The 26352-nt window shown below is 48.1% G+C and overlaps 1 protein-coding gene across 2 annotated transcripts in view; it reads left to right on the forward strand.

Annotated features, from left to right (window-relative positions):
• Positions 1-26352, forward strand: part of smpd3 (sphingomyelin phosphodiesterase 3) — a 694292-nt gene that overhangs the window by 447694 nt on the left and 220246 nt on the right. For both annotated transcript variants that reach the window (XM_070896805.1, XM_070896804.1), the window contains exons 7-9: positions 19991-20080; positions 22003-22066; positions 23724-23880. In XM_070896805.1, the coding sequence (XP_070752906.1) occupies positions 19991-20080; positions 22003-22066; positions 23724-23880 (311 nt within the window). The remainder of the gene's footprint in view (positions 1-19990; positions 20081-22002; positions 22067-23723; positions 23881-26352) is intronic.

Genomic DNA, 26352 nt, shown 5'->3' on the forward strand with positions numbered 1-26352 from the left:
CAGGTTGAGGCATGTAGGACTAGAATACATAACTTAAAAATTAGAGTCAGGTCTTTCAGGAGCAAAGTTAGGAAACACTTCTGCACGCAAAGGGTGGTAGAAGTTTATAACTCTCTTCCGCAAATGCCATTTGATGCTAGGTCAATTGTTTGAGGTTAGTGTCGAGAATGGGATGAGTGTGAGCAGGTTGAGGTTAGTGTCTGGAGGATGCGTGTGAGCAGGTCGAGATTAGTGTCGGGAATGGGATAGAAACATAGAAATTTACAGCGCAGAAGGAGGCCATTCCGGCCCATCGTATCCATGCCGGCCGACAAAGAGCCACACGGCCCTTGGTCAGCAGCCCTAAAGATTACATATAAACCTACGAACAATGATGGAAAGGCAAAGAGCACCCAGCCCAACCAATCTGCCTCACCATAACTGCGACACCACTTATACTGAAACATTCCACACTCCACCCCAACCGGAGCCATGTGATCTCCTGGGAGAGGCAAAAACCAGATTAAAAAACAGGCTAATTTAGGGAGAAAAAATCTGGGAAAATTCCTCTCCGACCCATCCAGGCAATCAAAACTAATCCAGGAGATCACCCTGTCCGTATTCTATTCCCTTATTCTATTTCCTGCAGTAGTACCATTATATCTGCTCCGTCCAACAAAAGGTCATCCAGTCTAATCCCAATTACCAGTTCTAGGTCCGTAAACCTGCAGGTTACTGCACTTTAAGTGCCCATCCAATCATCTCTTAAAAGTGGTAAGGGTTTCTGCATCCACCACTCTTCCAGGCAGCGAGTTCCAGGTCCCCACAACCCTCTGCGTAAAGAAGCCCCCCCCCCCTCAAATCCCCTCTGAACCTTCCACCAACCACCTTAAAACTATGCCCCCTCATAATAGACCCCTTCACCAATGGAAATGGACCCTTACTATCCACTATGTCCAGGCCCCTCAATATTTTGTACACCTCAATGAGGTCTCCTCTCAACCTTCACTGCTCTAATGAGAACAAACCCAGCCTATCCAATCTGTCCTCATAACTAAGAGTCTCCATTCCATTACAGCATCCTAGTAAATCTCCTTTGCACCCTCTGTAGTGCAATCACGTCCTTCCTATAATACGGCGACCAGAACTACATGCAATACTCCAGCTGTGGCCTAACCAAAGTATTATACAATTTAAGCATAACCTCCCTGCTCTTGTATTCTATGCCTCGGCCAATAAAGGCAAGCATTCCGTATGCCTTCTTAACCACCTTATCCACCTGGCCTGCTACTTTCAGGGATCTGTGGACAAGCACTCCAAGGTCCCTTTGTTCATCTACACTATTAAGTGGCCTACCGCTTAATGTGTATGACCTTTCCTTATTAGCCTTCCCAAAGTGCATCACCTCACACTTATCTGAATTAAATTCCATTTGCCACTGCTCTGCCCACCTGACCAGTAGATTGATATCCTCCTGCAGCCCATGACTTTCCTCTTCATTATCAACCGCACAGCCAATTTTAGTGTCGTCTGCAAACTTCTTAATTATACTCCTTATATTCAAATCTAAATCATTGATATATACTACAAAAAGCAAGGGTCCCGGTACTTCCAGTCACAAAAACATCCATCAATCATTACCCTTTGCTTCCTACCTCCAAGCTAATTTTGGATCCAACTTGACACTGTATCCCATGGGCTTTAACCTTCATGACCAGTCTACCATGTGGGACCTTATCAAAAGCTTTGCTAAAGTCCATATATACTACATCGTACGCACTACCCTCATCGACCCTCTTGGTTAACTCCTCAAAACATTCAATCAGGTTAGTCAGACACGATCTTCCCTTAACAACTCCGGCTGACTGTCCCTAATTAATCCTTGCCTTTCCAAATGCAGATTTATCCTGTCTTTCAGGACTTTTTCCAATAATTTTCCCACCACTGAGTTTAGGCTGACAGACCTGTAATTATTCAGCCTATCCCTTTCTCCCTTCTTAAACAAGGGTACTACATTAGCTGTCCTCCAATCCTCCAGCACCATGCCCAGATCCAAAGAGGACTGGAAAATGATGGTCAAGGCCTCTGCTATTTCCTCTTTTACTTCGCTAAACAGCCTGGGATGCATTTCATCTGGGCCTGGGGACTTATCTACATTCAAAGCTGCTAAACCCCGTCATATTTCCTCTCTCACTATATTTATTTCATCCAGAATATCACACTCCTCCTCGATACCAGTATCTGCATTGCCCCTTTCCTTTGTGAAAACAGATGCAAAGTATTCATTAAGAACCCTCCCAACATTTTCTGCCTCCTCACAAAGATTACCCTCATGGTCTCTAATAGGCCCTACCCTTTCTTTAGTTACCCTCTTACTCTTAATAGATTTATAGAACCTCTTAGGGTTTTCCTTAATTTTACTGGCCAAGAATTTCTCGTGCTCTCTCTTAGCATTCCTAATATCCTTTTTAATTTTGCCTCTTAACTTTCTAAAGATTCTATAGTATTTAGCCGTTGATATATGACATAATCAGGGGAGGATTTTTTCTTAATCCTCCCCTGTAAGTCCCTAGACATCCATGGGGCTCTAGAATTATTTTTCCCAACTTTTTTCTTTAAGGGCACATTTTTGGCCTGAGCCTTTCGGATCTCCTCCTTAAATGCCTCCCACTGTTCCGACACTGATTTACCCACAAGTAGCTGTTTCCAGTCCACCATGGCCAAATCATTTCTTAACTTTGCAAAATTAGCTTTTCCCCAGTTTGTGTGAGCAGTTTGAGGTTAGTGTCGGGAAGATGAGTGTGAGCAGTTTGAGCTTGGTGAATTAGAGGGTTGTGAGTTCAAGCCTCACTGAAGATTCGTTTGTGTAATCCGGGCTCCAGAGCAGTAGTGAGGTACGACAATTGTTGTTGTTGTAGTGAGGTAGAGCTGGATTGCCAGATGAGACATTAAAGCAAAGTCCTGCCCATCAGTTAAGTTGGATGTTGATGGTCTCAGTGTACTATCCAGGGAGACTTTTTCACCCACATTCTTTGCTCAAGCACCAGCACCAGAAAGAGTTTAGTGGTCATCCATCTTACTGTTGTTTGTAGGATCTGGCTGTGTGCAAAATGGTTGCTCCATTTGGCTACATAACAACAGTCAGTAGTCTTAATTGAAAGTAATGAATTGAAATGAAGTGCTTTGTGACGTTTCTGAGAGATGCGAACCATAAATGAGAGACTTGCTCCCAGTGTAGGGGCCATGACTTGCTCCGGGCTCCCTCTCCTGGCAACATTATTCGTGGTGACCCCATGGTGCCTGCTAGCTGAGCAGACCCATCCACTCTGCCTGACCCACACTGTCCATGGCTGGGAGAGGCTCCGAGGAGGCGACTAATTTGCAACTACAACAAGACAGAGCTGCCTGGGGGTGGGGTCACTACAAACCCCTGGGTGAGAACCGCTGCCCCCATGCCTGCAGTCCGAGCTGGGAAAGGTCACGGAGCCATGACAACCACAACAAGCTGCTGTAACGTTAAGTAAACATCACATTTAAATGCAAAAATTAGCTTTGAACTGTGTCGGTATAATATTAATCCACTGGAGGATGCTGGTGCCTTCGGGCCAGCGTGGGTGGTATTAATGGCTCCATTATTCCATGATTTAATTCAGTTACTCGAGTAATAGGCTTGGTCCTTTCACATCCATTTCCCTTTATTATGAATTGTGATCGGCAGTCTAACTGAGCCTCTGCAAAGTGTCTGATCCACGCACTCCAGCCTCACTCCCCAGTGCTCCCTGTAAGGCAGCACCTCTGACCCACAGATTGTAAATTGAAAGCCAGATATGGTGCAGCAGCAGAGTGTGAAATGATCTGAGGGAGCATCCTGTCAGCTGGCCCTCACCAGCCACGTCTCCCCCTCTTGATTGCACTGCGCTGCTGCAGCACTCCTTGGCAGAGCAATTGAACAAATACTTTGGTTCTGTCTTCACGAAGGAAAACACATATAACCTTCCGGAAATACTAGGGGACTGAGGGTCTAGTGAGAAGGAGGAACTGAAGGAAGTCCTTATTAGGCGGGAAATTTTGTTAGGGAAATTGATGGGATTGAAGGCCGATAAATCCCCAGGGCCTGATAGTCTGCACCCCAGAGTACTTAAGGAAGTGGCCCTAGAAATAGTGGATGCATTAGTGATCATTTTCCAACAGTATATCGACTCTGGATCAGTTCCTATGGACTGGAGGGTAGCTAATATAACACCACTTTTTTAAAAAGGAGGAAGAGAGAAAACGAGGAATTATAGACCGGTTAGCCTGACATCAGTAGTGGGGAAAATGTTGGAATCAATTATTAAAGATGAAATAGCAGCGCATTTGGAAAGCAGTGACAGGATCGGTCCAAGTCAGCATGGATTTATGAAAGGGAAATCATGCTTGACAAATCTTTGAGAATTTTTTGAGGGTGTAACTAGTAGAGTAGACAAGGGAGAACCAGTGGATATGGTGTATTTGGACTTTCAAAAGGCTTTTGACAAGGTCTCACACAAGAGATTGGTGTGCAAAATTAAAGCACATGGTATTGGGGGTAATGTATTGACGTGGATAAAGAACTGGTTGGCAGACAGGAAGCAGAGAGTAGGTCCTTCTCAGAATGGCAGGAAGTGACTAGTGGGGTGCCGCAGGGCTCCAGCTATTTACAATATACATCAATGATTTAGATGAAGGAATTGAGTGTAATATCTCCAAGTTTACAGATGACACTAAGCTGGGTGGCGGTGTGAGCTGTGAGGAGGATGCTAAGAGGCTGCAGGGTGACTTGGACAGGTTAGGTGAGTGGGCAAATGCATGGCAGATGCAGTATAATGTGGATAAATGTGAGATTATCCACTTTGGGGGCAAAAACACGAAGGCAGAATATTATCTGAATGGCGGCAGATTAGGAAAAGGGGAGGTGCAACGAGACCTAGGTGTCATGGCACATCAGTCATTGAAGGTTGGCATGCAGGTACAGCAGGTGATGAAGAAGGCAAATGGCATGTTGGCCTTCATAGCTAGGGGATTTGAGTATAGGAGCAGGGAGGTCTTACTGCAATTGTACAGGGCCTTGGTGTGGCCTCACCTGGAATATTGTGTTCCGTTTTGGTCTCCTAATCTGAGGAAGGACATTCCTGCTATTGAGGGAGTACAGCGAAGGGTCATCAGACTGATTCCCGGGATGGCAGGACTGACATATGAGGAGAGACTGGATCAACTGGGCCTCGATTCACTGGAGTTTAGAAGAATGAGAGGGGATCTCATAGAAACATATAAAATTCTGACGGGACTGGACAGGTTAGATGCAGGAAGAATGTTCCTGATGTTGGGGAAGTCCAGAACCAGGGGTCACAGTCTAAGGATAAGGGGTAAGCCATTTAGGACTGAGATGAGGAGAAACTTCTTCACTCAGAGAGTTGTTAACCTGTGGAATTCTCTACCACAGAGAGTTGTTGATGCCAGTTCATTAGATATATTCAAGAGGAAGTTAGATATGGCCCTTACGGCTAAAGGGATCAATGGGTATGGAGAGAAAGCAGGAAAGGGGTACTGAGGTAAATGATCAGCTATGATCATTGAATGGTGGTGCAGGCTCGAAGGGCCGAATGACCTACTCCTGCACCTATTTTCTATGTTTCTATGTTTCCTTCCCACAGCACAGTGGGCAAAATTGGCCATAGCCCTGGCTTCAAGGCTTTCCCACCAGGGGGCAGCAAAGTCAATTGCCAGTCAGACAACCTGTTTGATGAAGTTGTGTTGACCACGAGCCACATGTGCAGTCATGCCAACTCTCGCGAATTAATCGCGAGACACACGATTTTTAATGAAAGTTTTCCCCAACTCATGTTCTCACGATTGAGAACATGAGTTGGGGAAAGTCTGATTTTTTTTCCCCTACTTTATTCATCTTTGTTACTCCCCCTGGGTATTGGATGCTCTTGGACATATGGGTTTGGTCAGGCCAATCAGCTGTAAGATACTTTGATTGACAGTTGTTCACAGGTCTGGCAGTTAATTAACAGCAGAGGGAAGCAATCACAAAGTGAAGTGAAGGGGAGAAACCAATGGAAGAGCGAGGAAGGCAGTGCCACAGCCGCCATTTTGTGCAGTGGGTGGGGCCAGAATCATAGACTGGTTACAGCACAGAAGGAGGGCTATTCCGCCTATCAAGCCCATGCCGGCTCTCTGCACTAGTCCTCCACCTCCCCATAGCCCTGCAATTTTTTTTCCTTTAGATACTTATCCAATTCACCTTTGAAAGATAAGATTGAGTCTGCCTCCATCACCCTTTCAGGCAGTGAATTCCAGATCTTAACCACGCGTTGCGTAAAAAAGCTTTTCTTTCGCCAATGACTTTAAATCTGTGTCCTCTGGTTCTGCCAATGGGAACAATTTCCTTCTATCTACTCTGTCCAGAACCCTCATGATTTTGAACATCTCTAACAAATCTCCTCTCAATCTTCTCTGCTCCAAGGAGAACAACCCCAGCTTCTCCAGTCTATCAACGTAACTGAAGTCCCTCATTCCTGGAATCATTCTCGTAAATCTTTTCTGCATCCTCTCCAAGGCCTTCACATCCTTCCTAAAGTGTGGTGCCCAGAATTGGACACAGTACTCCAGTTGGGGCCAAACTAGTGTTTTATACAGGTTCATCATAATTTCCACACTTTTGTACTCTATACCTCCATTTATTAAGCCCAGGAATTCGTAAGCCTTTTTGACTGCATTATCAACCTACCCTGCCACCTTCAACGATTTGTGCACATATACCCCCAGGTCTCTCTGTTTATGCACCCCCTTTATGATTGTACCCTTCAGTTTATATTTCCTCTCCTCATTCTTCCTACCAATATGTATCACTTCACACTTTTCTGTGTTAAATTTCATCTGCCTCGTCTCCGCCCATTTCGCTAGCCTGTCTATGTCTTCCTGAAGTCTATCCCTCTCCTCCTCACTGTTCACTATACTTCCGATTTTGTGTCATCTGCACATTTTGAAATTGTGCCCTGTACAACCACGTCCAAGTCATTAATATATATCAAGAAAAGCAGTGGTCCCAGAACCGACCCCTGGGGAACACCACTGTATACCTTTGCCAGTCCGAAAAACAACCGTTCAACACTACTCTGTTTCCTGTCACTTAGCCAATATTGTATCCATGCTGCCACTGCCCCTTTTATTCCATGGGCTTCAACTTTGCTGGCAAGCCCATTATGTGGCATTTTGTCTAACGTCTTTTGAAAATCTATGTACACCACGTCAACCGCATTACCCTCATCAACCCTCTCTGTTACTTCATCAAAAAACTCGATCCAGTTGGTTAGGCACGATTTGCCTTTATCAAATCTGTCCTGGCGTTCTTTAATTAATCCACACCTATCCAAGTGACTGTTCATTTTGTCCCTGATTACTGTTTCTAAAAGCTTCTCCACTACCGAGGTTAAACTGACTGGTCTGTAGTTGCTGGGTTTATCTTTACGCCCTTTTTTGAACAATGGTGTAACATTTGCAATTCTACAGTCCTCTGGCACCACACCCCGTACCTAAGGAGGATTTGAATATTATGGCCAGTACCTCCGCGATTTCTGCCCTTAATTCCCTCAGCATCCGAGGATGCATCCCATCCGCACCTGGTGATTTTTATATTTTAAGTACACCCAGCCTTTCTAAAACCTTTATCAATTTTTTATCCTATCAAGCATCTCCACCAACTCCTCCTTCACTATGTCTGTGGCAGCATCCTCTTCCTTGGTGAAGATTGATGAAAAGTACTCATTTAGTACCTCAGCCATGCCTTCTGCCTCCATGTGTAGGTCTCATTTTTTGATCCCTAATCAGCCCCAGCCCTCTTCTTACCACCCTTTTACTATTTATGTGCCTATAGAAGTCTTTTGGATTATCTTTTATGTTGGCGCACGTGGCATAGGGAGTAATCAAGAGATTACTACTTTTGAGATCCTGCTTTTTAATCTTTTTCCTAGCTCCCTAAAATCTGCCAGCAAAGCCTCATCCCTCTTTCTACCTATGTTGTTGGTACCGGTATGAACCATGATCTCAGAATATTCTGCAGCCACTCAGTGACATCCTTGACCCTGGCACCAGTGAGGCAACATATATTTCTGGAGTCACATCTGTAGCTGCAGAAACACCTGTCTTCTCCCCTAACTATCGAATTGCTCCCACTATTGCTCTTCCTCCCCTCCTGTACAGCTGAGCCACCTGTGGTGCTGTGGACTTGGCTCTGGCCGCACTCTCCAGAGGAACCATCGCCTTCACCAGTACTTAGAACCAAATACTGGTTGGAGAGCAAGATGCACTCAGGGGACTCCTGTACTACCTGCCTGGTCCTCCTCTTCTGTCTGATGGTCACCCATTCCCTCTCTGCCTGCATACTCTAAAGCTGCGGGGTGACCACCTCCTGAAAAGTGCTATCCAGGTAGCACTCACCTCGCGGATGCACCGCAGTGACGCCAACTGCTGCACAAGCTCTGAAACCCAGAGCTCGAGCTCCTCCAGCTGACGACACTTCCTGCACATATGTTTGTCCAGGACATGGGAAGAGTCCTGGAGTTCCCACATGGCACAGGATGTGCATTCCACGGGACTGAGCTGCCCTGCCATGCCTTTACTTAATAGACTATTAACTAGAAACACTTACCAGCTACTCACCAATCGGCTCCTTCCCTGGTTGTGAAGCCACTTTAGTTGTTTTGCAGTTGTTGCTTTTGTTGTTGTTATTGTTTTCGCTGAAGGTTCTCGGCCCCCTCACTGCCCCCTCCTTGCCCCCCCCCCCCTCACTGCCCCCTCACGGTGATGGTACTGATCACCCGCCCACACAGTGAGGATGGTGAAGCCCTTCGTGGGGAAGCTGCCCCCGGGGGTGCAGCGGGACCAGTCTGGCCAGTGTTCGAGCAGTTCGGCAGAGTCAGCAAGCGCGGTCTGGTGAGAGTGTGACTTGAGCGGGATGCTGAGATGGTGGTGAATGATGGGGAGATGGTGTAGAGAGAGAACTGGGAGATAGAAGGAGTCAGAGAGAGGGATTGGGGAAGAGTGTCAGGGAGAGAGAGATGGGGTACAGAGAGATGAATGGGAGAAAGAGATGAGGTACAGAGAGAGGAATGGGAGAGAGAGATGGGAGGTACAGAGAGAGAGAGGATGAGACGCAGGGGAGAGGGTGAGATCGAGACCAATGGAGGGAGGAGAGAGAGGGATGGAGACAAGAAAGGAAGAGATTGACTCAGCCAGGGGAGAGGAGTGTGGGAGAGAGAGGAGTAGCCACACAGGCAAGAGATAGTGAGATAGTGAGATACCAGAAAAGAGGAAGGGGGAGACAGAGCTGAGAGAGAGAAACTGCAAGGTAGTGGGGAAAAGATTGAGCGAGACAGGGGAGAGCCATTGACAAAGAGATGTGAGGGAGAGAGAATGGAAGGAGGGGGCAGTATTAGTAAATAAAAATGATAAATAGACACCATCACTGGACATGATCTCAACACTCACGGCGTATGCACGTGAACTTTAATCTTTGTGTGTTTGTTGGTAAAAGGATAAGACAAAAAGCAAAGTGTGTGAGTGTTTGATCATTGTGAGTGTTTTACTTCCTGGCTAACTGAATGCTGGTAGATGGTCATTCAGTAAATGTAGACATGTGCTGTACATTTATCTGTATGTGTGTGTGTTTCTACTAAAGTTAGTGCATGTGGTTAAAACAATGTCGCCATAACCACACCTGTGTCCAGACAATGATTTCTATTGGACAACAATGCTGTAGTCAACAGCAGTGGCTGGAAGATGGAGACGGTGCGGGGTGAAGCAGGGTGGGGGGGTGGGGGTGAAGTTGGGGGGGGGATGTTTGATACATGTCCTCAAATACTGAATTTACACAGCAAAAACATTTGTATGGCTGGTCTTCAGAGAACTTATCATCAGATGGGATATTGACAATAACACATAGCAGGAATTGAGAGTTTAATATTTATCATTCTTTGTTAATAACAGATGATTTCCCAGCAGTCAACTCTGAATTATTTCTCAGTAACGCTGAGTTGATTCCATCACTCAATCAATCCCTTCGTGTGGACAATGAGCACCAGCTGCCAGGTTCTACACAGACGACCGACTCGGCTGAATAAATCAACCCGATCACTGTCCAGTGACCCACCTCCTGATCATTATCCAGTGACCCGCCTACTGATCATTATCCAGTGACCGACCTCCTGATCATTATCCAGTGACCCGCCTCCTGATCATTATCCAGTGACCGACCTCCTGATCATTATCCAGTGACCGACCTCCTGATCATTATCCAGTGACCCACCTCCTGATCACTGTCCAGTGACCCACCTCCTGATCATTATCCAGTGACCCACCTCCTGATCATTATCCAGTGACCCACCTCCTGATCACTGTCCAGTGACTGACCTCTTGATCACTGTCCAGTTACCGACCTCCTGATCACTATCCAGTCACCCACCTCCTGATCATTATCCAGTGACCCACCTCTTGATCACTGTCCAGTGACCCACCTCCTGATCATTATCCAGTGACCCACCTCCTAATCACTGTCCAGTGACCGACCCCCTGATCACTGTCCAGTGACCCACCTCCTGATCACTGTCCAGTGACCGACCTCCTGATCATTATCCAGTGACCCACCTCCTGATCACTGTCCAGTATTTGAGGTGGGGGGAGGCCATCTTAGACTGGGTGTTGTGTAATGAGAGAGGATTAATTAGCAATCTCATTGTGCGAGGCCCCTTGGGGAAGAGTGACCATAATATGGTGGAATTCTGCATTAGGATGGAGAATGAAACAGTTAATTCAGAGACCATGGTCCAGAACTTAAAGAAGGGTAACTTTGAAGGTATGAGGCGTGAATTGGCTAGGATAGATTGGCGAATGATACTTAGGGGGTTGACTGTGGATGGGCAATGGCAGACATTTAGAGACCGCATGGATGAATTACAACAATTGTACATTCCTGTCTGGCGTAAAAATAAAAAAGGGAAGGTGGCTCAACCGTGGCTATCTAGGGAAATCAGGGATAGTATTAAAGCCAAGGAAGTGGCATACAAATTGGCCAGAAATAGCAGCGAACCCGGGGACTGGGAGAAATTTAGAACTCAGCAGAGGAGGACAAAGGGTTTGATTAGGGCAGGGAAAATGGAGTACGAGAAGAAGCTTGCAGGGAACATTAAGGCGGATTGCAAAAGTTTCTATAGGTATGTAAAGAGAAAAAGGTTAGTAAAGACAAACGTAGGTCCCCTGCAGTCAGAATCAGGGGAAGTCATAACGGGGAACAAAGAAATGGCAGACCAATTGAACAAGTACTTTGGTTCGGTATTCACTAAGGAGGACACAAACAACCTTCCGGATATAAAAGGGGTCAGAGGGTCTAGTAAGGAGGGGGAACTGAGGGAAATCTTTATTAGTCGGGAAATTGTGTTGGGGAAATTGATGGGATTGAAGGCCGATAAATCCCCAGGGCCTGATGGACTGCATCCCAGAGTACTTAAGGAGGTGGCCTTGGAAATAGTGGATGCATTGACAGTCATTTTCCAACATTCCATTGACTCTGGATCAGTTCCTATCGAGTGGAGGGTAGCCAATGTAACCCCACTTTTAAAAAAAGGAGGGAGAGAGAAAACAGGGAATTATAGACCGGTCAGCCTGACCTCCGTAGTGGGTAAAATGATGGAATCAATTATTAAGGATGTCATAGCAGCGCATTTGGAAAATGGTGACATGATAGGTCCAAGTCAGCATGGATTTGTGAAAGGGAAATCATGCTTGACAAATCTTCTGGAATTTTTTCAGGATGTTTCCAGTAAAGTGGACAAAGGAGAACCAGTTGATGTGGTATATTTGGACTTTCAGAAGGCTTTCGACAAGGTCCCACACAAGAGATTAAATTAAAGCACATGGGATTGGGGGTAGTGTGCTGACGTGGATTGAGAACTGGTTGTCAGACAGGAAGCAAAGAGTAGGAGTAAACGGGTACTTTTCAGAATGGCAGGCAGTGACTAGTGGGGTGCCGCAAGGTTCTGTGCTGGGGCCCCAGCTGTTTACATTGTACATTAATGATTTAGACGAGGGGATTAAATGCAGTATCTCCAAATTTGCGGATGACACCAAGTTGGGTGGCAGTGTGAGCTGCGAGGAGGATGCTATTAGCTGCAGAGTGACTTGGATAGATTAGGTGAGTGGGCAAATGCATGGCAGATGAAGTATAATGTGGATAAATGTGAGGTTATCCACTTTGGTGGTAAAAACAGAGAGACAGACTATTATCTGAATGGTGACAGATTAGGAAAAGGGAAGGTGCAACGAGACCTGGGTGTCATGGTACATCAGTCATTGAAGGTTGGCATGCAGGTACAGCAGGCGGTTAAGAAAGCAAATGGCATGTTGGCCTTCATAGCGAGGGGATTTGAGTACAGACGCAGGGAGGTGTTGCTACAGTTGTACAGGGCCTTGGTGAGGCCACACCTGGAGTATTGTGTACAGTTTTGGTCTCCTAACTTGAGGAAGGACATTCTTGCTATTGAGGGAGTGCAGCGAAGATTCACCAGACTGATTCCCGGGATGGTGGGACTGACCTATCAAGAAAGACTGGATCAACTGGGCTTGTATTCACTGGAGTTCAGAAGAATGAGAGGGGACCTCATGGAAACGTTTAAAATTCTGACGGGTTTAGACAGGTTAGATGCAGGAAGAATGTTCCCAATGTTGGGGAAGTCCAGAACCAGGGGTCACAGTCTGAGGATAAGGGGTAAGCCATTTAGGACCGAGATGAGGAGAAACTTCTTCACCCAGAGAGTGGTGATCCTGTGGAATTCTCTACCACAGAAAGTAGTTGAGGCCAATTCACTAAATATATTCAAAAGGGAGTTAGATGAAGTCCTTACTACTCGGGGGATCAAGGGTTATGGCGAGAAAGCAGGAAGGGGGTACTGAAGTTTCATGTTCAGCCATGAACTCATTGAATGGCGGTGCAGGCTAGAAGGGCTGAATGGCCTGCTCCTGCACCTATTTTCTAAGTTTCTATGTTTCTATGATCACTGTCCAGTGATCGACCTCCTGATCACTGTCCAGAGACAATTGCTGCCAAATGGATATTATGGGAGTGCCAGATTCTGATCATGACGGCTGTGGTTCTATAACCCATCGACTTGCTGCCCAGACTGCAGACAACAAAATCGCTCTCCTGATCCCACCCCACACCCTCTCCTGATCCCACCCCACACCCTCTCCCTGTCCCTCTCCTGATCCCACCTCACACCCTCTCCCTGTCCCTCTCCTGATCCCACCATTCTCCCTCTCCTGATCCCACCTCACACCCTCTCCTGATCCCACCGTTCTCCCTCTCCTGATCCCACCTCACACCCTCTCCTGATCCCACCGTTCTCCCTCTCCTGATCTCAACCGGCGCTCTCTTCCTGTCCCTCTCCTGATCCAACTGCCACACCCTCTCCATTCCTATCGTGATCCCACCCCATGCCATCTCCTTGTCGCTCTCCTGAGTCCACCCCTGCCCTGTCCTTACATTGATCCACCCCAAGCCCTGTCCCTCTCCTGATCCCACCCCTGCCCTCTCCTTGTCCCTTGCATACTGATTGTGTACCTGAATGTACAGCAGTCCAGCTGTGAATCTTTAGTTCAGTACTGGTTATGGAAGTTGATGCTGAAACAAGCCCCAGCTGCAGCTGGACCCAGTGCTGTCAGCTCCCCACCTCAGATCACTCCCAGCTACAGAATCCTTTGGTTCCAATCAGCTGAAACCATTTTAACCGTTGTTTGCTGCCCCCGAGAGGAGAGTTTTTAAACCCATTCAGTTTTAATAATTTCCACCCCGCCCCGTGAACCCTACTGCCAAAGGTACTGATTCCTCACTGGATGGGGGCACATTCTGATGTCTCACCCAAGTGGCAGTTCTTCATGTGGGAACCTGTACCTCAATGGTGGAGAGAACCGCAGCCCATCTCACACTCAATGGCCACTTTACAGTAGGGGTGAGAAAGTGGAGAGTAATGAGGGAATCTGGATAGGTAGAGTAGAATGGGATCGGATAGGGAGAGGGTATCCGACCCGGATTGGGAGGGGGTAGGGAATCAGATCCAGATTGGGAGAGGGTAGGGAATCAGATCCAGATTGGGAAAGAGTAGGGAACCAGATCCAGATTGGGAAAGAGTAGGGAATCAGATCCGGATTGGGAGAGGGTAAGGAATTAGATCCAGATTGGGAGAGGGTAAGGAATCAGATCCGGATTGGGTGATTGGAGGGGTCAGATCCGGATTAGGAAATGGGAGGGGTCAGATCTGGATTGGGAGATGGGAGGGGTCAGATCTGGATTGGGACAGGATAGGATTAGGATAGGGATATAGCAGAGATGGGATAAGGGCTTGAATTCTGAGGTATGCTTTGCAGTTTATGAATATTCACTGAATATTAACATAAAGCAGATTACTAATATTAGGAGCATTACTTACATTAGCAATATTACTAAGATTAGGAATATTACTCTCACTAGTAACATTTTAGTTCGAGTTACAGTTTGCAGGTCTGCCTTGGATATTCTCTGGCTTAGTGTCACCGGTCACTCCCCAAGTGCCCTCAGGATCAGGAGGTGACTCTCGCAACCCAATATTGAGACATATAGCAGCTCCTAGAGGGGGGAACAGTTATATGACTGGATATTTTGATCCTGGCTCATACCATCACAGGCGCTTCTGCAACCTTCCGAAAGGTGGACTGATTAACCCTTCAGTGAGACGAGGCAGATCTGAATTGTTAAGTTGCTTTACTTTACCGTCAATAAGCGAATCTACAGAGTAACAGTTATAGTGGATTTCACCTTTAACTTTAACTTTCGTTCCTCTCTGCTATGAATAAAATACACGGCACCACACGGTCCCAGTTAGCAGCCTGAGTAACACTTTCACTTTGCTTTCTGACCAGCCCCTAAACTGAAATTTCCAACCCAGAGCCCTCTTCTGCTCCTTACAGCAGCTCTTCCCGACTAGTGGCCAGCACGTGTCTCGTGGTTCATTTTCTGGTCGTGCAGAGGACAGGAAGGTGAAGGTTCAGTTTACAATCCGCTCCCTGTCCGGCGCTTGACCGATAAAGCTGCCACTTAAAATGGCTTCTAAAGGATGTCCCAATGCTGCTGCCTGGTGTGGTTTATAAATGTACACTAGAATCATGGGTTTGTAAATGTACAATAAGGTCAATGAGACCTGGGTGTCATGGTACATCAGTCATTGAAGGTTGGCATGCAGGTGCAGCAGGCGGTTAAGAAAGCAAATGGCATGTTGGCCTTCATAGCAAGGGGATTTGAGTACAGGGGCAGGGAGGTGTTGCTACAGTTGTACAGGGCATTGGTGAGGCCACACCTGGAGTATTGTGTACAGTTTTGGTCTCCTAACCTGAGGAAGGACATTCTTGCTATTGAGGGAGTGCAACGAAGGTTCACCAGACTGATTCCCGGGATGGCGGGACTGACCTATCAAGAAAGACTGGATCAACTGGGCTTGTATTCACTGGAGTTCAGAAGAATGAGAGGGGACCTCATAGAAACATTTAAAATTCTGACGGGGTTAGACAGGTTAGATGCAGGAAGAATGTTCCCAATGTTGGGGAAGTCCAGAACCAGAGGTCACAGTCTAAGGATAATGGGTAAGCCATTTAGGACCGAGATGCGGAGCAACTTCTTCACCCAGAGAGTGGTGAACCTGTGGAATTCTCTACCACAGAAAGTTGTTGAGGCCAATTCACTAAATATATTCAAAAAGGAGTTAGATGAGGTCCTTACTACTAGGGGGATCAAGGGGTATGGCGAGAAAGCAGGAATGGGGTACTGAAGTTGAATGTTCAGCCATGAACTCATTGAATGGCGGTGCAGGCTAGAAGGGCCGAATGGCCTACTCCTGCACCTATTTTCTATGTTTCTATGTTTCTATGAGCACTGTTATATATATGAACTTGTATTTACTTTGTACAGCCACCAGAGGGCTCATCCCCTGGAGTCCCAAGGGATCCCATAATCCCGTGGGAGCACAGATATTGAAGGAGGCTTCACAGGTTGGAGAGGCACTCTGGAGACCTGCAATAAAAGACTACGGTCACACTTTACTTTGAGCTCACACTGTTCAGTCTGACTCTTTCTCCATACACAACAACTGGCGACGAGATACAGATAGCGAACCCAAAGATGCAGAGAACAGTGTTGTTTTCAAATCGTAAGGTACAGGGCAGGTCGCACATACCTGCAGCTACATGTCCGTAGATGTATCAGAGTCCACCATCAAGGGTGATCAATGCAAGGCCATTAACACCTTGTTGGCGCTGCGGGGGTGATCATCGTTTCCATTCATGCTGATTCAAAGAGTACGTTTGCAAGGGCTGTGGAACAATGGGACATCTCCAATGAGTGTGCAGGTGAGCTGCAAAGCCTGTTAAACCTGCAAACCACCATGTTGCAGAGGAGGACAGACCCACGGAGGATCACGATGAACCAGAGCCTCAGATCGAGGAGGCACAGGTACACGAGGCGTACTCATTCACCACAAATTGTCTCCCGATAATGCTGAATGTTGAACTAAATGGACTCCCAGTGCCAATGGAGCTGGACACGGGCACGAGCCAGTCCATCATGAGCAAAAAGACTTTCGAAAGGTTGTGGTGCAACAAGGCCTCAAGGCCAGTCTTAACCCCAGCTCGCACAAAACTAAGAACTTACACGAAAGAACTGATTCCTGTAATCGGCAGTAAAGGTCTCCTACGATGGAGCAGTGCACAAGCTACCACTCTGGGTGGTACCGGGCGATGGTCCCACGCTGCTCGTCAGGAGCTGGCTGGGAAAGATACGCTGGAACTGGGACGACATCCGAGCGCTATCGCACGCTGACGATACTTTGTGTGCCCAGGTCTTAAACAAATTTCCTTCGCTGTTCAAACCAGGCATCAGGAGATTCCAAGGAGCAAAAGTGCAGATCCACCTAATTCCGGGGGCATGACCCATCCATCACAAGATGAGAGCAGTACCATACATGATGAGATAAAGGGTAGAGATCGAGCTACACCGGCTGCAAAGAGAGGGCATAATTTCCCCGATCGAGTTCAACGAGTGGGCCAGTCTGATCATTCCAGTCCTCAAGGGAGGTGGCACCATCAGAATCTGTGGCGATTACAAAGTAACTATCAATCGTTTCTCCCTGCAAGACCAATACCCACTACCAAAGACCGACGACCTCTCTGCAACGCTGGCGGGAGGAAAGACGTTCACGAAGCTGGATCTGACTTCAGCCTATATGACGCAGGAACTGGAGGAATCATCGAATGCCCTCACCTGCATCAACAGGCACAAAGGTCTTTTTGTTTATAACAGATGCCCGTTTGGAATTCGATCGGCAGCAATGATATTCCAGAGAAACATGGAAAGCTTACTGAAGTCGGTCCCACACACCGTGGTCTTCCAGGACGACATCTTGGTCACAGGTCGGAACACAGTCGAGCATCTGCAGAACCTGGAGAAGGTTCTTAATCAACTCAACTGCGTGGGGCTCAGGTTAAAATGCTCAAAGTGCGTTTTCCTGGCACCTGAAGTGGAGTTCCTGGGAAGGAGGATTGCATCGAACGGCATCAGGTCCACCAACACGAAGACGGAGGCAATCGAGAACTCACCAAGGCCACAGAACATGACGGAGCTGCGGTCGTTTCTGGGACTCCTGAACTACTTTGGTAACTTCTTACCGGGTCTCAGCACACTGTTAGAACCACTGCATGTCTTACTACGAAAAGGGGACGAATGGGTTTGGGGCAAAAGCCAAGAAAATGCCTTTGTAAAAGCGAGAAAATTGTTATGTGCAAACAAATTGCTTGTGTTGTATGATCCATGTAAGCATTTGGTACTAGCATGTGATGCGTCGTCATATGGCGTCGGGTGTGTATTGCAACAAGCTAATGATTTTGGGAAACTGCAACCAGTTGATTCTGCATCTAGGTGTCTGTCTAAGGCTGAGAGAGCCTAAAGCATGATTGAGAAAGAAGCGTTAGTGTGTGTCTATGGGGTAAAAAAAATGCATCAATACCTGTTTGGGCTAAAATTCGAATTGGAAACTGACCATAAGCCACTTCTATCCCTGTTTTCCGAGAGTAAAGGGATAAATACCAACGCATCGGCCCGCATCCAGAGATGGGCGCTCACGTTGTCCGCATACAACTATGCCATCCGCCACAGGCCAGGCACAAAAGTCTGCGCCGGTCCTCTCAGTAGGCTGCCATTGTCCACCACGCGGGGTGGAAATGGCGCAGCCCGCAGATCTCGCCATGGTTATGGAAGCATTTGAGAGTGAGCAATCACCCGTCACTGCCCGGCAGATCAAAACCTGGTTGAGCCAGGACTCCTTATTATCTCTAGTCAAAAGCTGTGCGCTTCACAGGAGCTGGTCCAGTGTCCCAGTGGAAAGGCAGGAAGAGATAAAGACGTTCCAGCGGCGCAAAGATGAAATGTCAGGCAGACGGCCTTCTGTGGAGCAATCGAGTAGTGGACCCAAGAAGGGCAGAGACATCTTCATCAATGACCTCCACAGTACCCACCCAGGCATTGTAATGATGAAAACGATAGCCAGATCCCACGTGTGGTGACCCGGCATCGATGCGGACTTAGAATCCTGCGTTCACAGATGTAATAAATGCTCACAGTTAAGCAATGTACCTAGGGAGGCGCCGCTAAGTTTATGATCTTGGCCCTCCAACCCGTGGTCTAGGGCACACGTCGACTATGCAGGCCTGTTCTTGGGTAAAATGTTTTTTGTGGTTGTAGACGCGTACTCCACGTGGATTGAATGTGAGATAATGTCGGCAAGCACGTCCGCTGCCACTACTGAAAGCCTGCGGGCTATGTTTGCCACACACGGCCTATCCGATGTCCTGGTAAGCGACAACGGGCCATGTTTTACCAGTGCTGAGTTCAAAGAATTCATGACGCATAACAGGATCAAACGTGTCACATCTGCCCCGTTTAAACCAGCGTACAATGGTCAGGCAGAGAGAGCAGTGCAAACCATCAAGCAAGGCTTGAAGACGGTAACTGAAGGCTCACTGCAGACTCACCTATCCCGAGTCCTGCTTAGCTACCGCATGAGACCACACTCACTCACTGGGATCCCACCTGCTGAACTGCTCATGAAAAGAGCACTTAAGACAAGGCTCTCGTTAGTTCACCCTGATCTACATGAACAGGTAGAGAGCAGGCGGCTTCAACAAAGTGCATACCATGATAGCGCAAATGTGTCATGCGAGATTGAAAGCAAATACAAATGTATTTGTATTAAATTATGGACAAGGTCCCAAGTGACTTCCCGGCAGTGTCATGGCCAAAGAGGGGAGCAGGGTGTTTCGGGTGAAACTTTCAAATGGACTCATTCACCGGAAACACTTGGAACAAATCAAACTCAGAGTCACAGACTTTCCTGAGCAACCCACCTTGGACCCTACATTTTTTGATCCCCGAACATACACACCAGTGGCACGAAGCAGAACTCATCATTCACAGCAGCCCTACAGGGCCCAACACACCATGCAGCCCAGCGAGGGCCCAACAAATGATTCAACACCAGCTTTCACACCGAGACGATCAACCAGGGCAAGAAGGGCCCCAGATCGACTCACATTGTAAATAGTTACACTACTGTCTTTGGGGGGGGAGTGTTGTTATATATGTGAACTTGTACTTACTCTGTACAGCCACAAGAGGGCTCATACCCAGGAGTCCTAAGGGATCCCATAATCCCGTGGGAGCACAGATATTTAAGGAGGCTTAACAGGTTGGAGAGGCACTCTGGAGATCTACAATAAAAGACTACGGTCACACTTTACTTTGAGCTCACAGTGTTCAGTCTGACTCTTTCTCCATACCCAACAAGCACTTCTTCAGGAAGATTGTTATTTTGATGTAAACTGCATGTGGCCTTGATCTCTGACCTGCTTAATCTTTCAGAGGACAAGCTGGAACAGCAGCATTCGTTGTTCACTCATTACAAGGACCCCTGCCGCCTGGGCCCCGGGGAGGAGCAGCCCTGGGTCATCGGTGAGTGCAAGTCCCACAGTAACAACTGGTGTGTCCTGTCCCTGCAGTCATGGTGAGGGGCACGGGATCGCAGTGAGGGGCACGGGATCGCGGCGAGGGGCACGGGATCGTGGCGAGGGGCACAGGATCATGGTGAGGGGCACTGGATCATGCTGAGGGGCATGGATTCGCGGCGAGGGGAACGGGATCATGGTAAGAGGCACGGGATCGCGGTGAGGGGCACGGGATCATGTTGAGGGGGAGGGGCATGGGATCATGGTGAGGGGCACAGGATCATGGTGAGGGGCACGGGATCATGGTGAGGGGGAGGGGCACGGGATCGCGGCGAGGGGCACGGGATCATGGTAAGAGGCACGGGATCGCGGTGAGGGGCACGGGATCATGGTGAGGGTGAGGGGCACGGGATCATGGTGAGGGGCACGGGATCATGGTGAGGGGCACGGAATAATGGTGAGGGGGAGGGGCACAGGATCGCGGTGAGGGGCACGGGATCATGGTGAGAGGCACGGGATCGCGGTGAGGGGCACAGGATCATGGTGAGGGGGAGGGGCATGGGATCATGGTGAGGGGCACGGGATCATGATGAGGGGCACGGAATAATGGTGAGGGGGAGGGGCACGGGATCGCGGTGAGGGGCATGGGATCGCGGTGAGGGGGAGGGATACAGTGAGGTGGAGGGTCACGGGATCATGGTGAGGGGCACGGGATCATGGTGAGGGGCACGGATCATGGTGAGGGAGAGGGACACGGGATCGCGGTGAGGGGCATGGGATTGCGGTGAGGGGGAGGGACACAGTGAGGGGCACGGGATCGCGGTGAGGGGCACGGGATCGCGGTGCGGGGGAGGGACACAGGGATCGCGGTGATGGGCACGGGATCTTGGTGAGGGGCACGGGATCGCGGTGCGGGGGAGGGACACAGGGATTGCGGTGAGGGGCACGGGATCATGGTGAGGGGCACGGGATCGCGGTGCAGGGGAGGGACACAGGGATCGCGATGAGGGGCACGGGATCGCGGTGAGGGGCACGGGGCTGATGGTGAGGGGGAGGGATGATGAGCACAAGGTGAGGCTGTGGGAAGTTGAGGGGTACAGGTCTCAGGAATGCTGGATGAGCAGTGAAGATGTCAGTGAGGGACTTTGACCTTGCATGAGGGTGGTGACGAGGGTGAGGATGGAGGCGGCGCTGGGGAGTGAGGGGGGTGGGAGCGTGGGAAGGAGGGGTAGTGGTGAAGGAGGGGGGGGGGGTGTGGGGGAACGGTGGGGACAGCCACATCATGATGAGGGGCGAGGGTGTCGGCCTAACAGCGGAGAAATTAGTGAGAAAAATTTAAATGCTTTCAGGTTGATAATGTGCCTGGTGGTCACATCCAATGACCCAGACGTTGTGCTCAGAAGCTGTGAGCTATTTAAATCTGTAAACATGTAACAGCTGTCCAGTCCTGCACCAATTTAAAGAACTAGGCCGAAGCTTGCTGCCTGTGGGAAGTGTGGTTGTATTTATGAAGCAGGGGAGATATGCCTTGAGTGTGATATGATTTAACGGAATGCTGAATTATCAAATTATGGGAAGAATCTGAGATTTAATGTAATAGAAAACAACAAACTTGAGCGTGCACTTAGTAGATGGGGCAGCTGTGGGTCAAAAGGGCACAAGAGGGTATCATTCAAAGTATGAGGGGCCAGTCAGTCTAAACCGAGAATGTTCGACTGTCTCTCCCCCCAGGTTTCAGCCCCACTGAGGAACAAGGCCATCTCTAATTAAAGCGGAGTCTTGATTATTGTTCCAGTCTGTCAGAATCCATCATGTTTCAGAGTGTTTAATTGCTTGTGACGGAGCTCTCCAGGAGATGCTTTGTGTTTATTCTGAGTGATTTTTGTTTGCTGTGAAGCCTTTGATACATTGCACGTGTCTGTGTGACAGGTACTTTACTGGACCCAGAGGGACTATACGATGAAGACACCATCACACCAGATAATCTGCAGAAGTAAGTGTCCAGCCTTCACTCTCTCTCCCAAGGTTTGGTGTTTTCGGGAAGTCCTTTCTCGACGCTGGGGAAAGGCGGTTGCAGTCTCTGAAATTCCTGCTTCACATCAATTTTTGTTGGACACTGCTGCAGTGACCATGTTGGTAGTGACCACTGTATCGGCTCCTGGACTGACCATATTGACATTGACCACTGTATCGGTTCCTGTACTGACCACACTGACAGTGACCACTGTATCGGTTCCTGTACTCACCACATTGTGACTTTGACCACTTGTTACAAATTTTTGGCCTGCACTAGATAGTCTCCTGTAAGTGCACCTCACGTCCCTTACGATAATGAGTATACCTTTATTGCCCGATATCTAGTGACACGCTGGCATGATCCAGGGCTGTAACAATGACCCTCTCTGTGCCCCAGATCTTGTAATCCCTCAAGTGCCCCCACATGCATTTCTCCTTCCTTCCAGAAGGCAGTAAGATAAATGCTAGTTAGACAAGGCTAACTGTAATCCAACAAACAGATTTATTTTACTGAAATTCACGCCTGCAGAGAAAACCATTTTCAGTGAGATTTACTTATTTCCTATTGTTCCTCATAACATCAAAAATAAACTATGTAAGCTTTTTCCTTAATTCATTTTACTACTCAATATCGCTGAATTAGTTGACACTTAATTAAAGAGAGTTCTCTGCCTCACTCACATTTTCAATCTCAGGCTTACCCCACGCTGCTTTAGTCCAGCTGTAGAGGAAGCCAAAACCATGATCTGTAACCCCTCCTCCAGCTCTCTGTGTCGAGGATTGACTTACCAAGTTGCCAATCAAGTAATTGCTTGAATTGGAAACCCTCCACCTGTTTGGCTAGGCCCCCTGCTCTGTTCAATGTTTGGAACCAATCCAACATTATAGATCAAACTCTGCAACGTGCTAACAGTCCCCATTATTTTAAACTGTTTTGGTGTGCTGGAAACTCACTTCTGTTGATTCCTTCATCTGGTCTCCCAGATACAACACAACTTGCATGTTGCTGGGAGTTAACCTTCTGTGACCCAAATTTAACTTCTTAACATCATAATATAAATTAGCCCAAAAACCTTTCTGTTGCAAATTGGCAAACCATGATGCCAGTTCCCCCTCTGACCATACTGACACTGACCATTGTATTGCTTCCCATGCTGACCATATGAACATTAACAACTGTATCACTTACAGTACTGACCACATTGACAGTGGCCAGTATATTAGCTCCTGTGCTGACCACTTGAATAACAACGACTGTATTGGTTCCAACACAGCCAGTGACTAGTGGATCAGCACCTGTGCTGACTTCACTGACAACGGTCATTGTATCAGTCCCCAAACTGACCATACCAGCAGTGACTGTTGTAACGTTCCCTTACCATGTTGTGTCTGGCTCTCTGAGTGACAGGATCCCAGGGGCTATTAGCAGAGAATAGAGACTTGACACAACAACACTCGAGTGCCATGAATATTGAACATGTTCCAGGGGGAATGGCAGCAGACCAATAAATCTGTTGCCCCAGGCCCCTTCTGCCTGCCCATCTGTGATGAGTTCAACAGCAGCGTCATTCTGGGAGCAAAAGCCACTGTGACGTGAGATCAGACTGTGCCGTAACCTTTCACCTTCTCCACAGGGTGCTGGAGAACGAAGAGGGCCGCAGGGAGTACCTGGTCTTCTCCAACAGCAAGAACCACTCTCAGAAGGGGAGGATGGTGCCTCTGAAGGGCTGCGGCCGGAGGATCGACTACGCGCTCTACTCCGAGGAAGGCCTCCAGCCCGGCTGGAAAGCGGTACAGTTCGCGCGGGAGCCCCTCACCCCACGAGGAGCGTGATCATCCCAGTGAAACGAGAGAGAATTCCACAAGCAATGGGGAACGGGCGGGGAGGGTGGGACTAATTGAATAGCTCGTTCAAGGCGCCGGCACAGGAACGATGGGCCGAATGGCCGCCTCCTTTGGTGTATCATACTACGATCCTGCAGGGAGAGAGGGGTGAGGTGGGCATTAGAATCCCATGGGGAATATGGGGAAAAGGTGGTGAGAGAGACTGAACACAACAGGGTGAAATCCTTCTGGTACTGTAACAGTGAGAGGGCTGTCGGAGTCAGAGGCAAGGACCGGAACCGAAGCTGATGGGGTCCGAAAACTGAGGGTGGCCCTACAGTAGGAGAGTACTGAAGTCTTCAAATCGTTGAGTAGGTTTTCAATGTTCCACGAGAGAGTGAGTTTGCTCCCTAGTTGAAATGTATAAAAAGAATAAACTCTTGTACAAAATAATAGCTTCAAGCAGAGGTTGTGTCCTCGATTGTTTTCTCACCAGGAGCCGCTCAGTCTATCTATTATATTGTCATAGAATCTTACAGCACAGAAGGAGGCCATTCAGCCCATCGTGCCTATGCTGGCACTTTGAAAGAACTATCCAATTAGTTCTGCTCCTCTGCCCTTTCCCCATAGCCCTGTAAAGTTTTCCTTTTCAAGTATTTATCCAATTATCTTTTGAAAGTTACTATTGAATCAGCTTCCACGACCCTTTCAGGCAATGCATTCCAGATCAAAACAACTCGCTGCATAAAAACCTATCTTCTCATATTACTATTATAAATTCACTTGTTCACCTATTGTTCAAAAATTAACTCGTTACTGAAAACCTAAAACAAGGTCTAACGCTGTGATGCTCAACTGCTTTTCAAGGATAGATCCAGTAGCTTCTTGTTAATTATCAGAAAATTACCAAGATATCAGGGCCAGTGATATCAGGGCCAGTAATATCGGGGCCAGTGATTTCGGGGCAAGTGATATCAGGGCCAGTAATATCGGGGCCAGTGATATCGGGGCCAGTAATTTTAAGGCCAGTGATATCGGGGCCAGTGATATCGGGGCCAGTGATTACAGGGCCAGTGATATTGGGGCCAGTGATTTCAGGGCCAGTGATATTGGGGCCAGTGATTTCGAGGCCAGTGATATCGGGGCCAGTGATTTCAGGACCAGTGATATTGGGGCCAGTGATTTCAGGGCCAGTGATTTCAGGGCCAGTGATATCGGGGCCAGAGATAGCGGGGCCAGTGATTTCAGGACCAATGATATCGGGGCCACTGATTTCAGAGCCAATGATTTAGGAGCCAACGATTTCGGGGCCAGTGATTTCAAGACCAGTGATATCGGGGCCAGTGATATCGGGGCCAGTGATTTCAAGGCCAGTAATATCGGGGCCAGTGATTTCAGGGCCACTGATATCAGAGACAATGATTTCACGGCCAGTGATTTCAGGGTCAGTAATATTGGGGCCAGTGATTTCAGGGCCAGTGATTTCAGGGCCAGTAATTTCCGGGTCAGTGATTTCAGGGTCAGTGACATCAGGGCTAGTGATATCGGGGCCAGTGATTTCAGGGCCAGTGACATCGGGACAAGTGATTTCAGGGCCAGTGATATCGGGGACAGTGATTTCAGAGCCAGAGATTTCGGGGCCAGTGATTTCAGGGTCAGTGATTTCAGGTTCAGAAATATCGGGGTCAGTGATTTCAGGGCCAGTGATTTCTGGTTCAGTGATTTCGGGGCCAGTGATATCAGGGCCAGTCATTTCGGGGCCAGTAATTTCAGGGCCAGTGATTTCAGGGTCAGTAATATCGGGGCCAGTGATTTCAGTGCCAGTGATTTCAGAGTCAGTGATTTCAGGGCCAGTGATTTCAGGGTCAGTAATATCGGGGCCAGTGATTTCAGGGTCAGTGATATCGGGGCCAGTGATTTCAGAGTCAGTAATTTCAGGGCCAGTGATTTCAGGACCAGTGATTTCAGGGTCAGTGATTTCAGGATCAGTAATATCGGGGCCAGTGATTTAGGGGCCAGTGATTTTGGGGCCAGTGATATCGGAGTCAGTGATTTCGGAGTCAGTGATTTCAGGGCCAGTAATTTCGAGGCCAGTGATTTCAGGGTCAGTGATTTCATGGCCAGTAATATCGAGGCCAGTGATTTCAGGGCCAGTGATTTCAGGGCCAGTGATACCACGGCCAGTGATTTCAAAGCCAGTGATATCGGGGCTAGTTATTTCAGGGCCAGTGATTTCAGGGTCAGTGATTTCAGGGTCAGTGATTTCAGGGACAGTAATTTCAAGGCCAGTGATATCGGGGCTAGTGATTTCAGGGTCAGTGATTTCAGGGTCAGTGATTTCAGGGCCAGTGATTTCAAGACCAGTGATATCGGGGCTAGTGATTTCAGGGCCAGTGATTTCACGGTCAGTGATTTCAGGGTCAGTGATTTCAGGTTCAG

Source organism: Pristiophorus japonicus, chromosome 13, assembly GCF_044704955.1.
Source record: "Pristiophorus japonicus isolate sPriJap1 chromosome 13, sPriJap1.hap1, whole genome shotgun sequence".
NCBI classification, from domain to species: Eukaryota; Metazoa; Chordata; class Chondrichthyes; family Pristiophoridae; genus Pristiophorus; species Pristiophorus japonicus.